This window comes from Quercus suber, unplaced genomic scaffold (genome assembly GCF_002906115.3).
Source record: "Quercus suber isolate HL8 unplaced genomic scaffold, Cork oak 2.0 scaffold_777, whole genome shotgun sequence".
Classification (NCBI taxonomy): domain Eukaryota; kingdom Viridiplantae; phylum Streptophyta; class Magnoliopsida; order Fagales; family Fagaceae; genus Quercus; species Quercus suber.
The window spans coordinates 60,311-78,590 of record NW_027070213.1 but is presented as its reverse complement, the minus strand read 5'-3'; the positions used below and the strand labels follow the sequence as shown (position 1 = coordinate 78,590).

The window sequence follows — 18,280 nt, the reverse complement described above, 5'->3', positions numbered from 1 at the left end:
TTAATAAAGTAAAAGAAATTTTTTTTTTTATCAAGTGTAAATAATTATCTCACTAAAATAGAGGATAAGATTTCTTCCTAAAACTAAATTAATTGATGTTTCAAATTGAATTTTAAATGATAATTATTTTAAAAAAATGTATGAAACAATTGATAATTTTAAAATTAATATAATCTTTATAATATTATAAATTAAAATTAAATTTGATAATTCAAAAATACACGTGTAGAACATCTTGATAATTTGATGTAACATAAAAATCAAATAAGAAAATTATTAAAATTAATCTATTAATTCTAACCATATTTAATCATTAATTCTAAGACCCTAACCCTAAGCATATAAATTAGATCAAAACTAAGAAAATTAGTTTAAACTAAAGATCTATTAAAATATATAATTATTTATACATTTATATTATAAGTTTTTTCATAAAACCGTGCAAAGCGCCTATAACTAGTATATATATATATATATATATTCTTTCTGCAAATATTTATCGACATTTAGCGGTGGCTAGAGTTTGGGCATTTCGCAGAAACACCTTGAAGAAGTAGAAACTCTCTCTAGAATTTGACCGAGTCCAAAAGCAAGCATGGGTCCCCCACTTAGAACCGAGCAAGGACATTTATAGTTGTATTATTAATATGTACTCATATTCACATGGATCTCATCACAAGCATAAAGCAACTTGGCAGACTTCACTCACTCCCACCCGTTGTTGCTCTGGTTCAATAATTTTTCTCAAATTGCTTTGTTACAGTCACTGACCTCTTGCACTCATGAAGAGCCACCCTATGCTCACACCTATCTTATTCCTCTGCTGCTTATTCTTCCTTCTTTCTTATTTAACAATTGCTGCTTCTACACCTCTTTACAAGCCTGTTGAAAATATTGTCGTTAACTGTGGCTCTCCTGGCAGCTTGAAGGGGAATGATGACCGTGACTGGATCGGAGACAAAGGCTCCAAGTTCACTCCAACAGAAGAACCTGATCAAAAATCTAAAGCCTCTGAAGCCCAAAGCCAAGTCTCCGTCGAGACTGTCCCCTACATGACTGCCCGTTTATCTTATTGGCAATTCACATATGTGTTTCCGGTCACTTCTGGCCCGAAATTCATCCGGTTGCACTTCTACTCCGCTGTTTACTCAGGTTTTGAAAGTTCTAAGGACTTTTTCACTGTCAAAGCAGGTTCGTTCACCTTACTTAGAAACTTCAGTGCTTCCATTTATACTGATTCATTGGACCGAAAGGATATTTATAAAGAGTTCTGCATCAATGTTGATGAGAATCAAAAATTGAACTTAACCTTCATCCCTTTTACAAGTACTTCTATGAATTACCATGCTTTCATCAATGGAATTGAGATAGTCTCCATGCCTATGGACCTGTACTACAAGCCACAAGATGTCATTAAAGGTGAAGAATTCGTCCCAGTTTACGTCGGCCAACCTACTCCGATCTACATAGAATACAGCAGGGCTCTCGAAATGGTTTATCGATTAAACGTGGGTGGAAGCGCAATACAAGCAAAGGACGACACAGGCATGTTCAGAACATGGTCAGAGGACAGAGATTATTTGTTGTCTAGAGGCGATGTGCCTCGCGATCCATCTTTGAAGCTAAAATACACAGAAATACCAAATTACACTGCACCTGATGCTGTCTATCAGTCTGCAATGTCAATGGGTCCAGACAAAACCAAGAACAGGCAGTCTAATTTGACATGGGGCTTACCTGTCGATACAGGATTCAATTATCTGGTGAGGCTCCATTTCTGCGAAATAGAGTCTGATATACATGTCAGTGGGATTAGGGAATTCTATATCTATATAGACTATCAGTTGGCTGAAGAAAGAGCAGATGTACTGTTGTGGACTGACGACAACGATACGCCTTACTACAAGGACTACGTAGTAATGATAAAAAACAAGGGTAATGAAACACATCTGCTTTCCATTGATCTACACTCTAGATTAGATGCTCAATTGATCGATGCCATTTTAAACGGCGTGGAAGTATTCAAATTGAGTGACTCAGACAACAATCTTGCCGGAGCCAATATTGCAGCTCCATTGCTTGATCAACAACCTTCTGGGGCATCCAACGAGTCCAAGTCAAAGAAGACAACAGCAGTCATTGCCATTGGAAGTGTTTTGGGCTTATTAGTCGTGCTCACTCTAGTTTGTTGCATGGTTCTCTGTATACTGAAGAAGACCAAGCACTGTGGTTCTTACCATCCACTAGCAAAGTGGTGGCGGTGGTCTAGGCCAGATCCCTACAAAAGAGACTTCTCAAGGAGAACAGCTTCATCACTGCCTGGAGAACTATGCCGCTACTTCAGACTAGATGAAATCAAAACAGCAACCAACAACTTCAATGAAGATCTAATTATCGGTGTAGGTGGCTTTGGAAATGTTTATAAGGGTCTGATTGAGCAAGGTAATGTATAATACCATGATTATCTTTTTATTTTTAGTTTTTATTTTTTTCTTGAATTTTTCCTAATTGCAATAATACCGGGATTTATAACTGCATATAATTAAGATTAGTGATACTATCTTAGGACAAGTCTTTGCATCTTATAGTTCCAAAATATTATAGAAACTAGACATAGGTCATAAATATTTTTGTTTACACACAATAATATAAGAGTGGTGTTAGCTAGAGTTAGTGCAAGTTTTATTAAATAAAACTTACAAACTGATATGTCCTTATAGGTTATTGAAATCCATCAATCACATTCATTATCATATTTATTGGGTTTTTAAACACATAATAAAACAATATTTCGTCCTCCAGGTAATATGATGGTGGCAATCAAGCGCATGAAACAAGAGTCTCGACAAGGTGCTCTTGAGTTTATGACAGAGATCAAAATGCTTTCTCAGCTTCGTCATGTGCACCTTGTGTCTCTCATTGGTTATTGTGATGATGAGGGTGAGATGATACTTGTTTATGAGTACATGACAAATGGTACCCTACGGCACCACCTCTATGACACACCTAATGATCCCCTCACTTGGAAACAAAGGCTCCAAATATGCATAGGAGCAGCACGTGGTTTGCACTACCTCCACACATGTACAAAGCATCCTATTATCCACCGTGATGTTAAGACAACAAATATTCTACTAGACGAGAAATGGGTGTCCAAGGTGTCGGATTTCGGATTGTCCAAAATGGGTTTGGATAACACTGCTGTTAGTACCCTAGTAAAAGGGACATTGGGGTATTTGGATCCAGATTATGCAAGACGCCAGCAATTGACTGAGAAATCTGATGTATACTCATTTGGTGTAGTGATGTTTGAAGTGTTGTGTGCTCGGAAGGCACTAAATCCAAAACTCCAAGAAGAGCAGCGAAATTTGGCTAGTTGGGCTAAAAAATGCATTGATAGAGGGACAATAAGCAAGATCATTGATCCTTATTTGATGAATAAGATAGTGCCAGAGTGTTTAAAGGTATACATGGAACTTGCAGAAAGTTGTATATGTGATCATGGAATCCAACGGCCCACAATGAATGATGTGATGGAAAAGCTAGAGTTCGCATTAGAGCTCCAAGAGCAAGAAGAAGCGACCAAAGATATTGATTCAGAAGTGGTATCATTCCATGTTGCCACTGCCAATGGAGCTCCTTGGTACAACAATTTTTACCATGGACAGGTGTTGGAGTCGAATAGTGGAACTGAGTTAAGTACGATCAATACTGGATTAAGTTACCCTAGTCTTGATTCTATTATTATTAGTATCACAAGTGAAGATGTCTCCTCAAGTACTAAAAATAGTAGTTCTTAAGTTTTGTAATTATTGTTGTGTCTTTCTATAGTGAATAACTATAATATGGTGTGATTATTGACTTATTGTTCTAGTTAAAAATAAAATAATATGAAGTCAAAAAAAAATTTCCTATTACTTTTTTTTTTGTAACAGTAGATTACCAAAGATTTTTCTCCAAATGAGTTGAAATTAAGATTGGGGGACTATTAATTGACTTGTGGCTTTAGTGAAAAAAGAAAAAAAAAAGACATCTACATTTATTTACTAACATTTTTAATTAAATAAATTATAAAACAACAATTAAGTAAATGATTCAAATATGTAAAGTAATTTCTTTGATGTTAAATATTTGTTATGGTTCCTATAATGAAGGTAGTATGAACCTTTAATTTTGAAAAACTTGAGAATTTGACTAGCACATATAAAAGTGTCGTTTAACATGTAAATTACTAATATATATATATATATATATATAATACCAAACACACCATTTTACTTTTTGAGTTAGCTAACGTGCTTTTTAGGCTACAAAATTGAACCAAAGAGGCACATAATTGTCTATCTATTTATATATTTAGAGACTTTTCTGCAAGGAAAAACCAAACCGTGACCACAATAACGGGGCATGGTTCATAGATGAGACATTTCAATGTGTCAAGACCATCATGAGACAAAATGAAAGGATGAGAAACATATGAGTGGCAAGAGCCAAGACTTTTCAATGGGACTTAAAAAAAAAAATACTTTCAATGGGACAAAGAACCTGGACCCACAATCTTGGAGACTTTTGCAGGAGACAAGAACCTGGACCATATCCACTATCATGGACTACGCATAATAACTTGTACTCTCTACTAGTTCCAAGAAGAACCTCTCAATACTTTTCCAATGGGCCGTAGCCTTTTTGTATCCATCTTGACATGTGATGTGCGGTCACAGATTCGTAGATCTATCGAGGGAAAAATAGTGTATTTTATGAGTGTGTGTAAACTGGAGTATATTAGGGTGTGTATAATAAACATCACCCATCATGAACACAAATGTGAAAGAGTATGGAGATTGTTAAATACAAAATGATCAGAGCCTAAATCAATATATCAATAAATGTGATTAATGTCAAACCAATAATATAATAAATAAATAACTAGTTTTCCTTTTTATTAGAGAAATTTCATAAGCACAATAAAATCTCACAATATCTTTACAATAATCTTATTTTGAACTGTTGTGAGTTTGGGGTATAATTTTATTATATTTTAACATACAGTAAATTAACATCTCAACTTGTTGAGAACATAATGTGAGATTTCTTATTATAATAGTAGAACTCTTTACATGAGATTGTGACCATAGATTACCAAAGATTTTTCACTAAATGAGTTGAAATTAAGATTGGGGGACAATTAATTGACTTGTGGCTTTAGTGAAAAAAGAAAAAAAAAAAAAAAAAAAAAAAGACATCTACATTTATTTACTAACATTTNGACATCTACATTTATTTACTAACATTTTAATTAAATAAATTATAAAACACAATTAAGTAAATGATTCAAATATGTACAGTAATTTCTTGATGTTATATTTGTTATGGTATAAAATACCAAACACACCATTTTACTTTTTGAGTTAGCTAACGTGCTTTTTAGGCTACAAAATTGAACAAAGAGGCACATAATTGATCTATCTATTTATATATTCAGAGAATTTTCTGCAAGGAAAAACCAAACCGTGACCACAATAACAGGCATGGTTCATAGATGAGACATTTGAATGGTCAAGACCATCATGAGACAAAATGAAAGGATGAGAAACATATGAGTGGCAAGAGCCAAGACTTTTCAATGGGACTTAAAAAAAAAAATACTTTCAATGGGACAAAGAACCTGGACGACAATCTTGGAGACTTTTGCAGGAGACAAGAACCTGGACACATCCACTATCATGGACTACGCATAATAACTTGTACTCTCTACTAGTTCCAAGAAGAAGCTCTCAATACTTTTCAATGGGCGTAGCCTTTTTGTATCCATCTTGACATGTGATGTGCGGTCACAGATTCATAGATCTATCGAGGGAAAAATAGTGTATTTTATGAGTGTGTGTAAACTGGAGTATATTAGGGTGTGTATAATAAACATCACCATCATGAACACAAATGTGAAAGAGTATGGAGATTGTTCAATACAAAATGATCAGAGCCTAAATCAATATATGAATAAATGTGATTAATGTCAAATCAATAATAAATAAATAAATAACTAGTTTTTTTTATTAGAGAAATTTCATAAACACAATAAAATCTCACAATATCTTTACAATAATCTTATTTTGAACTGTTGTGAGTTTGGGGTATAATTTTATTATATTTTAACATACAGTAAATTAACATCTCAACTTGTTGAAACATAATTGAGTTTTTTTTAATAGTAGAACTCTTTACATGAGATGTGACCATAGATTACCAAAGATTTTTCCTAAATGAGTTGAAATTAAGATTGGGGGACAATTAATTGATTGTGGCTTTAGTGAAAAAAAGAAAAAAAAAAGACATCTACATTTATTTACTAACATTTTTAATTAAATAAATTATAAAACAACAATTAATAAATGATTCAAATATGTACAGTAATTTCTTTGATGTTTAATATTTGTTATGGTATAAAATACAAACACACCATTTTACTTTTTGAGTTAGCTAACGTGCTTTTTAGGCTACAAAATTGAACCAAAGAGGCACATATTGATAATTATCTATCTATTTATATATTCAGAGAATTTTCTGCAAGGAAAAACCAAACCGTGACCACAATAACAGGCATGGTTCATAGATGAGACATTTGAATGCGTCAAGACCATCATGAGACAAATGAAAGGATGAGAAACATATGAGTGGCAAGAGCCAAGACTTTTCAATGGGACTTAAAAAAAAATACTTTCAATGGGACAAAGAACCTGGATCGACAATCTTGGAGACTTTTGCAGGAGACAAGAACCTGGACCACATCCACTATCATGGACTACGCATAATAACTTGTACTCTCTACTAGTTCCAAGAAGAAGCTCTCAATACTTTTCCAATGGGCTGTAGCCTTTTTGTATCCATCTTGACATGTGATGTGCGGTCACAGATTCGTAGATCTATCGAGGGAAAAATAGTGTATTTTATGAGTGTGTGTAAACTGGAGTATATTAGGGTGTGTATAATAAACATCACCCATCATGAACACAAATGTGAAAGAGTATGGGATTGTTCAATACAAAATGATCAGAGCCTAAATCAATATATGAATAAATGTGATTAATGTCAAATCAATAATATAATAAATAAATAACTAGTTTTTTTTTTATTAAGAAATTTCATAAACACAATAAAATCTCACAATATCTTTACAATAATCTTATTTTGAACTGTTGTGAGTTTGGGGTATAATTTTATTATATTTTAACATACAGTAAATTAACATCTCAACTTGTTGAAAACATAATGTGAGTTTTTTTTTTTTTTTTTAACATTAGAACTCTTTACATGAGATTGTACCATAGATTACCAAAGATTTTTCTCTAAATGAGTTGAAATTAAGATTGGGGGACAATTAATTGACTTGTGGCTTAGTGAAAAAAGAAAAAAAAAAGAAGACATCTACATTTATTTACTAACATTTTTAATTATAAATTATAAAACAACAATTAAATAAATGATTCAAATATGTACAATAATTTCTTTGATGTTTAATATTTGTTATGGTTCCTATATAACGAAGGTAGTATGGACCTTTAATTTCGAAAAACCTGAGAATTTGACTAGCATTTATAAAAGTGTCGTTTAAATGTAAATTACTAACATATATATATAATATATATAATACCAAACACACCATTTTACTTTTTGAGTTAGCTAACGTGCTTTTTAGGCTACAAACTGAACCAAAGAGGCACATAATTGTCTATCTAATTTATATTCAGAGGCAGAAAGTTGTATATGTGATCATGGAATCCAACGGCCCACAATGAATGAAGTGATGGAAAAGCTAAAGTTTGCATTAGAGCTCTGAAAGCAAGCAGTGGCGACCAAATATACTAATTCAGAAGTGGTATCATTCCGTGTTGCCACTGCCAATGGAGCTCCTTGGTTCAACAATTTTTACCATGGACAGGTGTTGGAGTCGAATAGTGGAACAGAGTTAAGTACAATCAATATTGGATTAAGTTACCCTAGTCTTGATTCTGTTACTATTAGTATCACAAGTGAAGATGTCTCCTCGGGCACTAAAAATAGTAGTTCTTAAGCTTTGTAATTATTGTTGTGTCTTTCTATATTGACTTATTGTTCTAGAAAAAATAAAATAATATGAAGTCAAAAAAAAAAAAAAAAAATTCCCTTTTGCTTTTTCTGTAATAGTAGATTACCAAAGATTTTTCTCTAAATGAGTTGAAATTAAGATTGGGGGACAATTAATTGACTTGTGGCTTTAGTGAAAAACGAAAAAAAAAAAAGAAGACATCCACATTTATTTACTAACATTTTTAATTAAATAAATTATAAAACAACAATTAAGTAAATGATTCAAATATGTACAATAATTTCTTTGATGTTCAATATTTGTTATGGTTCCTATAACGAAGGTAGCATGAACCTTTAGAAACCTGAGAATTTGACTAGCACTTTAATATGTAAACTATATCTTATATATTAAAGCATGAATGCGAGTACAGTGTTTTTGCACTGTTCATACAACATTTTTCACTATTCATCTACAGTGTCATTTTGTTGAGCCACTTCGTCTTTTTTTTTTTTTTTTTAAGCTACAGTACCAAGCGGTACTGTAGCTACAGTAGCTACAATTTTTTTTTTTTGGTCTTCCGTTTGTACTTTTTTTTTTCTTTTATATATATTGTTATACTGACACAACAAATTTTATAATATTTTCACAATTATTGAGGTGTCAATTTCTTGTAAGTCAAAATAAAATAATAAAATATGAAACTGTGACCAACCACAACTGAAAATAAATGTTTTATGAAAATGTTGTGACACTTATTAGGTGAATGTGTAAAAGTTACAGTGCTTTTGGTTTGTTCAGTATATATATATATATATTTCCAATCATTGAATTGTGCTCTTTTTTCTACTAACTATATAAGAAGAGACAATGCCTCTACAGTGTCCCTTTTAGTGTAGTGAGCCATTTTTTTTTTCCCCAAGTTTTGAACAGTTGCTACAGTGCCACTTTGGTTTGTTCAAGTGGCATTGTAGCTATAGTAGCTACAGCGTTTTTTTTTTTTTTTAGTCTTCCGTTTGTACTTTTTTTTCTTATAAATATTTATAAGAACCCGCATATATATTGTTATACTGATACAACAAATTTCACAATTATTGAGGTGTCAATTTCTTATAAGTCAAAATAAAATAATAAATTATGAAACTGTGACTAACTACAACTGAAAATAAATGTTTTGTGAAAATGTTGTGACACTTGTTGACTGAATGTGTAAAAAATACAGTACTTTTGGTTTGTTCAATATGTACTGTTCATTGCTTCTTTTATTTTTTTTTTAATTTTTTTCTACTCATCGATTTGTGCTCTTTTTTTCTATATATAAAAAGAGCGAATAAGCTCATGAATAATGTTATGAACAGTATTTTTGGTTTAGTGACTTACCTTTTTCCTCCTTTTTTTTTTCCTTCACGTTCATCAACTTGGTTTGAGCTTGTTTGTTTCTTTTAAAGGATCTTTATATGTTTACTTTCTACTTGTAATGTAAGCTTACATTGTATACACACAAAAAGTAGCAAATATTATATACATTTGCAAAAAAAAAATTGTACAAATTTTGCAAATGTATACAACATTTACTAATTTTTATGTGTTTACAATATAAATTTACATTGTAAGTGCAATGTGTATATATATATATATATATATATAAAGAGTGAATGGGAAAAGTTACAGTAATTTCGCTACAGTAGTTATGGTTTGTATAACTTTCTGGCCTTTTTTTTTTTTTTTGTGTGTGTAATGTGTATATATATATATATATATATATAAAGAGTGAATGGGAAAAGTTACAGTAATTTCGCTACAGTAGTTATGGTTTGTATAACTTTCTGGCCTTTTTTTTTTTTTTTGTGTGTGTGAATGCATAAATTTGTAGTATATTTGCTATATTATTTTTGGTTTGTCCACAATAATTTTCACAACACTTTCATAACAAATCAAATATGGTAAATTGTTATTGGTTCTAATTTAAACTTACCAATGAAACTACTTTTTTTCCTGCCAATAACAACTTGTAATAACCTACTACTTATAATTTGTTATGAAAATGTCATAGACATAACATTTTTTTGTGTGAAAAATGTTAAGACATCTTGATGTTGTCATAATATTTTTAAAACTGCTGAGCTGTCAATTCTTTACAAGTTAAAATAAAATATAACAAAATTATAAAGGCATTATGAAAATGTTGCGTCATTCTGTTGTGTTTTTAGTAATTTTTTGTAGGTTTAATCAACTTTGTTGAGCCAAAATTCACTATTCCACATACAATTTTTTTGGGTTAACTTTTTGTATATTTTTTTCTTTGCACGCTATTTTAAGTAAAAACATATAGTTTTGCACACAAAAACAAAAACAAAACTTAGGAAAAAAACATTTTTCATCCTTTATGTTTGGGGTAGTTTACAATTCTTCCTTAAACTTTAAAATTATGCAATTTTTCCTTAATATTTTGGAAAAGAGCAAATATGTCATATTGTTATTCTCTCAGTTAAACTCTAATGAAAGCTTATGATTCTTAAAATATTTTATTGTGTAATGTCTAAATTACTCCTGCTAAATTTTAACATTTTAAAAATTTTCTTTACGTATTTTGAGTTTTAAATGATAAAAATTCTTAGAAAGTTAAAATGATGATATTCGATGACACAAGCCTTTTGTTATCTTTTTATTTTTATTTTTTATTTTAAATTTCTTAGCAAAACTCAGTTGTTTATTGTTAGAAGATGATGATATTCGTTATCATTCTTAGAAGTTTTTAGATAATAGATATATTGTCTTTAGCAAGTAGGTACTAAAAAACTATTATAGTTAAATAAATATTTATATGTTAAATAGCTACCCTAACTTTGTGGTTGATCAAAATTCTTCAACAAATGAGATTAACTTTTTTCGACATAATTATCAAAAATCTTAAAATTAATGTCGCTTTTGATTAATGTAAATCTTTATATACTTTAAAAATCAAATGATTCATATCTTTGTTTTGTAATACAAATAAAATTTAGAATTGACCTTAATTACTACAGTACTTTTTTTCCATGACAAGCACGTGTCTTGCACGTGTTGCCCTAACTAGTGTGTGTATATATATATATATATATATAAAATGCCAAACACACCATTTTACTTTTTGAGTTAGCTAACGTGCTTTTTGGGCTACAAAACTGAAACAAACAGGCACATAATTATCTATCTATTTATATATTCAGAGACTTTTCTGCAAGGAAAAGCCAAACCATGACCACAATCACGGGGCATGGTTCATAGATGAGACATGTGAATGCGTCAAGACCATCATGAGACAAAATGAAAGGATGAGAAACATATGAATGGCAAGAGCCAAGACTTTTCAATGGGACTAATAAAAAAATAAAAAATACTTTCAATGGGACAAAGAACTTGGACCCACAATCTTGGAGACTTTTGTAGGAGACAAGAACCTGGACCACATCCACAATCATGGACTACGCATAATAACTTGTACTTTCTACTAGTTCTAAGAAGAAGCTCTCAATACTTTTCCAATGGGCCGTAGCCATTTTGCATCCATCTTGACATATGGTGTGCGGTCACAGATTCATAGATCTATCAAGGGAAAAATAGTGTATGCCCTAGGCGCATGAGATGTCATCTCTCTATTAAGTATCAACTATTTGTTTCTCGTAGGGCTGTATATGAGTCGATTCGGGTCAGTTTTGAACTTAACCTGAAACCAACGAGCTCAAGTCAAATGGAAGATGACAGGACTTGCAACTGACTACCAATTAACATGGGTCGAGTTGGATTGGGCTTAGGCAGACAATTGATTGATCGGGCAAAACCGATTAAGAAGTGGTGGTGGTGGCGATCTGAGTAGAGGAGAGCAAGACTTTGTCTGAACTAAGCAGAGAAAAGCATAATATCATCGGATTTGAGCTGAGAAGAGATTGACGTGGCCGAATCTGTGAAATTTGTGCCAAACGTGGCCGAATCTTAGTGGATCTGTACTAGACATGGCTAGATCTTAGTAGATCTATGCCAAATTTGGCTGGATCTTAGTGGAAGAGGGTTAAATGTGGTTGAATCTAAGCGGAGGAGGCCTCATCTTTGTCGGATTTTGGTGGATTCTACCTTAGTTTGATGGGTTTCTTCATCGGATCGAGTGGGCTCTGGTATTAAAAGAGGAAACTACCACTGAACTTGCCGGAGTCGGTTTTAGAAGGTTGAGACTGGCACTGACCGCCAGAGGCGTCGAATTGGGCTATGGCAGGTCGATTTGGTCAGTTTGCTAGTTTGCTTAGATAGCCCTGCCCTTCCCATTTCTTGATGTGAAATGTTTCACATGACACTTAAATATCATGCAGTATAAATACTATTATACACATTTTGTCACACACATGATTATACACGCCTCTAATATCCATTGAAATCGTGAGTTACAATTTTTGTGCATTTTAGGAGTGTGTGTAAACTTGAGTATATTAGGGTGTGAATAATAAACATCACCCATCATGAATACAAATGTGAAAGAGTATGGAGATTGTTAAATACGAAATGATCAGAGCCTAAATCAAAATATCATTAAATGTGATTAATGTCAAATCAATAATATAATAAATAAATAGCTAATTTTTTTTATTTTTTTATTAGAGAAATTTCATGAACACAACAAAATCTCACAATATCTTTACAATAATCTTATTTTGAACTGTTGTGAGTTTTGGGTATAATTTTATTATATTTTACATACGGTAAATTAACATCTCAATTTGTTGAAAACATAATGTGAGATTTTTTATTATAATAGTAGAACACTTTACATTACGTTTAAAAATGATGAATCAGAATAAAATTTAGTTTAATTATACATTTATTGACTGTTTTGGTCCAGCTTTTTAGCTAGTTTTTAGATTTTATGTACAAATATTTAGTGGGTTCCTATTTGATCAATTGGTAAAGTCTCTGCTAGTTTAATAAGAGATATGAGGATCAATCCCCACCTACACTAAACCGATTAATATCTTCGTTTAATGATAAAGAGTAGATTTATAAGAAACAGACGTCATAGGTTTAAACTCTATAAAAAAATGTACAAATTTTTAAAACTCACTTTTTCTTCACTTTTTTTAACTTTTTTTTTCAAAATACAAACATACTTTGGCACACATTTAGTAAACAAAATAGCAAAAAGCTAAATAAACTGGAACAAAATTAGCTACAAACTTGGTTGTAGTTTAAGGCTATAACTTCCATTAAAAAAATTATTTTTACTTCACTTTTTATAACTTTTTTCAAAATACAAACATACTTTGGCACACATTTTGTAAAAAAAATAGCAAAAAGCTAAATAAATTGAAACAAAATTTAGTTACAAACTTGGTTGTAGCCTAAGGCTATATCTTTCATTAAAAAAATTTAGCATAACTACATATTTTGAAAAACTAAATTGATCCTAAATGCACGCTTAATCCTCAAATTTTATTGCATATTTTATTATGGTATTCATCTTCTGAAATGTTTGTTTTTGTTGTTGATTCTCACTTCGATATGAGTAATACAATAGATATAACAAAAAGTTACAATAATTTCTAATTTAAATTATGTGGCATGTTAATTTGGGAATATTGTAAAATTATTGCAAATTTTTTTTCCCGTCCATTGCATTCTATATACATAGATCTTTTCACTCAAATAACACCAAGAAAACTGATTTCATCATAGTTGCTCTTTTCTTTGGCCACCAAAGGCTAGACTAGCCTTTAATGAGTCATCCCATGACCCATTTCCTACGCATACACTATTTACGTGATTACTGATTATTGTTTTTATGAATGGTCATTGTCCTCACTTGGCAGGAGTGGCTTTCAGAGCTTAAAAATGAAAAAGAGATGAGGATGGGTTCAAAATAATTTCCCATTAAAGTGGGGTAATATTATGGATGGGATTGGGAGATTTTCTTTCCAAGCATCTACCTCTAACTTGTGTCATTACTTTTCCACTTGTTGAAGTCAAAGATTCCAAACAATTTTGATGATGTTTTGGAGTGTTTTCATATATTTTACTGATAAAATCATTAACAACAAAATTATCATTTAGAACAACTGTATTGTGGGCCTCTATCATGTGGGTCATGCTCATACTAATAGTGAAATTCTAAGTTGGAGGAAGCGGAACAACGACTAAGTTGAAGATTTACATATTTTGTTGAAATTCGATTGTCTTTGTGACCATCCCTTCAGCACTAAAATATCCATGTCAGTTATCTTAACAACAACTTTAGACACGGAGGCTATAAAACTTAATTAATAAATGACCCCGAAATTCAACTCTATGATCCTCTTTAATCCTTCAGTGAAATTGTAACTCAATTATTTGCTAGAATTATGTTTAGCACTACCATTTTGGCATCATTATTATAGACGTTGATCTCGAACTATAAATTTATGGTTTTATTAGAGGTTTAAAATAAAAGTTGTTTCAAATTTTGTTCTGGGTATAGTTGTATATATATATATATATGTGTGTGTGTTGTTTAGAATTTTGATCTAGATAGTCATTGAAAGGGGAAAATATATTTTTATTTCAAATCGAAAATTCGTTTTTTCATCTTTAATTCCGTACTATGAATTGTGTAACACATGATATGGCTTAGCTTATATGTCATATACAAATGTTTAAAGGGGATGGCAAGATTGTTGTAATTGGTTTGCAGATAATTAGTACAACTTTGGGAACAAATAAGAAATTTAAAGTTTTGAGGTGATGTTCAGCACACTTGAATAACTACATCAGACACGTATTATTTCAAAGCGTAGCTCAGCCTAATAATAATGTATGTTGCTGTTGTTAGTCATATGTTACAACTATTGAGTAAAATAATAAAAATCTTATGAATAAGTTGTTTGTGTTTCACTTTATATTTCATCAATCATAAAAATAAATAAATAAAGGTTTGGAGGTATGACAAGGGATTCTCAATGAACTTGAAACAATCCGTATTAACTGATTTCTGAATGAAAGGTTTCAAGCTGAGCGTTTTAAAAACATTTTCTCATTTAAGATATAATTTATTTTATATATATATATATATATTTTTTTTTTTCTAAATGAGTTATTTTGTGTGTGTGTGTGTATAAAATATTAAGTTGATATTGATATTAACTAACCAATTAACCTTTTCATATAACATAGTAAACATTAGATGATTATTAAAATCATTTAAGTTGAAGAAACGTTTGAATTAAATAATTATTGTTGCTTATATGTTTATAAGTATGTTTATGATTAACATGGTTATATGTCTAATGGTTTTTTTAAGCAAGTGTTTGATATATGGCCTATCTTGCAAGAATAAGTAAAGGTATTTTTAATCTGTTGCCGTCATTTAGTTAGTTTAGTCCATAAACGTTACAACTCAATTACTTATTTAAATTATGTTTAGCCTTGACTTTTTAGGAAAGTAGAGGAATTTAAGAGGTTTTGTTTCTTCCGAATTGAGGGTTATAACTCATTTTTATTTTGAATAGGTTCAAAAGTTTCCATTGTAATTTATGTATTCAGCATTAGGTTAATTAGGACTTTTCTATAGTGTTTTGTTTCTAATTTACGTAACTCTAAATTTTTTACAAACATATTATATATTTTTTAGTATTATTAAAAAACTCATTCAATCATTCCTAGTCTTCTACATTTTAGCATCAAATTTATAATTATCGAACTATTTTTAGTGTTGTTCAGCCAAGTATGGCTTGGGTGGTAAGAAAAATACATTTAGATTAGTTTAATGGTTTTTAGTCCACGAGTAGATTTGACATCATTATAATTGATGTTGATTTCAGAGAATAAGTTTGATGATTTTTTTAGAGATTTTGTTTCAATTTTTGCACTTATTATAGTTACATATTTGTTTAGAGTTTTGTTTTAGGTAGTAATTGAAAGAAGGGCCGCAAGAGGGGGGGGGGGGGGGGGGGGGGGGGGGGGGTGCGCGTCAAGGGGATCCTTTATCTCCTTATTTGTTTATTATGTGTTTGAAGCGATTATCCATTCTTTTGGAAGAGGCAATTTGGGATAAAAAATTTCAACCGTTGACATTTAGAAGGCAAATTAAAATTTCTCATTTATTTTTGCTGATGACATTTTTCTCTTTTCAAAAGCCAAGATCAAAGAGTGTTAGACTCTCAATTCTATTTAAAAAAAAAAAAAAATTTGTGCATGCTTAGGACAAATAAAAAGTGCTCAAAAATCCTGCATCTGGTTCTCACTAAAAACTCCTAGACATACTAAAGAGTTGATAGCTGGTACCTTTGATATCCCTACCATGACCCATCTAGGCACTTATTTAGGCACTCCCATTTTTACTGCCCATCGCACAACTGATGCCTATCAATACCTGATTGATAAAATTCAAAAGAAAATTGAGGGTTGGCAAATTAAATATCTTTCAGTTGCTGGGCGTGCCACATTAATCAAATCCACCTCGACTCTATTCCAATATATGCCATGCAAACAACCCTTCTCCCTCAAAAAATTAATCGGCATTTGGAAAGAATGAATTGTCGGTTCTTATGGGGTGACACCAATCATCACCATCATTGTCACATGATTAGTTGGGAGACCATAACTACTCCGAAAGATGCTAGGGGCTTTGGCATTAAAGCTTCCCAACATATGAATTTGGCTATCCTTATGAATCAAACCTGGAGACTTCATACTCATCCATCAATGCTATGGGCATATGTCCTAAAAAGTAAATACCTTCCCCATACCAACCTTTTTTATAGTGAAGTTAACCCTAAAGCCTCTCATATTTAGAAAGCTTTACACTTAGGAATGCAATTGCTTAGAAATGGGATGAAATGGATAATCAGAGATGGTTAATCTATCAGCCTATGGGAAGATAATTGGCTCCTGGGTAGTCCACTTAGAAGTCGTATGGAAAGGCCTCTTCTGCCAAACGAGGAGCAACGATGTGTTAGTTCTCTTCGTGAAATTCATCTTTGGAAATTTGAGGATTTGCATTTTTCCCTTCCCATGCACCTTGAACAACTTATTAATGGTCTTCCTATCACCCAGCTAATAGTTATGTCAGATACCTATGTCATGTCCCATAATTAAAGAATATATTCGGCCAAGTCCACTTCCAAGTTCATGTACATTCAAGCTCATATTCCTTTCAATAAAAATCAGTGAAATTGGATTTGGACACTTCCTTGCCCAAAGAAAATCCAATTTTTTATTTGGATGTCCATGCATGAGCGACTAACCACCCGTCAATTTTTAGCTTTCTCTTGCCCTAACATCAATGACCGATGCCCTAGATGTAATAGCATTGAAACCACAAGCCATATTTTACGAGATTGCTCATGGGCTAAGGTAATTTGGCTACAATCCCTAGGTATTTTGCCTCTCTCGTTTTTTTCAACTTCCCCTCCAAATTTGTCTTAAAACAAACTCTAAGTTGGAAAAAACTCTCCTATGTCTTAAGCTTCCTTGGAGTATTTTCTTTTTGTTTCTTCTTTGGCAAATTTGGTTATCAAGGAATGATTATATTTTTAATAATCAATCTATCACTTAAACCCATTTGGTCCACAAAACAATTCAGTTAGCTAATGAATTTTATTATCTTGCCTATCCTGCTAAATATATTACCATAGAACTTCTGAGGATTATTAAATGGATCATTCCATCAGAACCTTTTATAAAATTAAACACTAATGGTAGCTCTCTAGGTAATCCTAGGTTAGCTGGTGCTAGCGGTATTTTGCGTGATTTCTCTGGTAATTGGGTTTTTGGTTTTTCTTTACGCCTAGGCTTAGCTTCTAATAATATAGCGAAACTATGGGCTGTTCGTCAGGGTCTTATGTTAGCATGGGATTTGGGCTTTAAATTCATTCAACTAGAGACTAATTCTACTACGGTTATTTCATGGTTAACTATTAATGGTAATCTATCTCCGGATATTGTTCCATTAATCTCTAATTGCAGGAACCTTATGGAGTGATAGTGGACCGTCCAACTGCTTCACATATACCATGAGCCCAATGGCGGTGCAGATGCTTTAACAAAAAGGGGATGTCAACAACAATGCATTTTGGAAATTTATGATGCTTGGCCATATTTTGTTTATAGAGCTTTTGCTTGGGATATGCAGAACCTCGGGACTAGTAGAGTGTGTCCCTTAAAGGTCATTGAACCTGTTGTTGTATAAACTCTTTATATATTAAATAACACCCCCCCCCC

The 18,280-nt window shown here is 31.8% G+C and overlaps 1 protein-coding gene across 1 annotated transcript; it reads left to right on the top strand.

Annotated features, from left to right (window-relative positions):
• Positions 1-675: 675 nt before the first annotated feature.
• LOC112038900 (receptor-like protein kinase FERONIA) lies at positions 676-3,856 on the top strand. Its single transcript, XM_024071741.2, has 2 exons — positions 676-2,442; positions 2,803-3,856. Exons 1-2 carry the CDS (start codon positions 783-785, stop codon positions 3,798-3,800), a joined length of 2,658 nt encoding a protein of 885 aa, XP_023927509.1. The 5' UTR covers positions 676-782; the 3' UTR covers positions 3,801-3,856.
• The last annotated feature ends 14,424 nt before the right edge of the window (positions 3,857-18,280 follow it).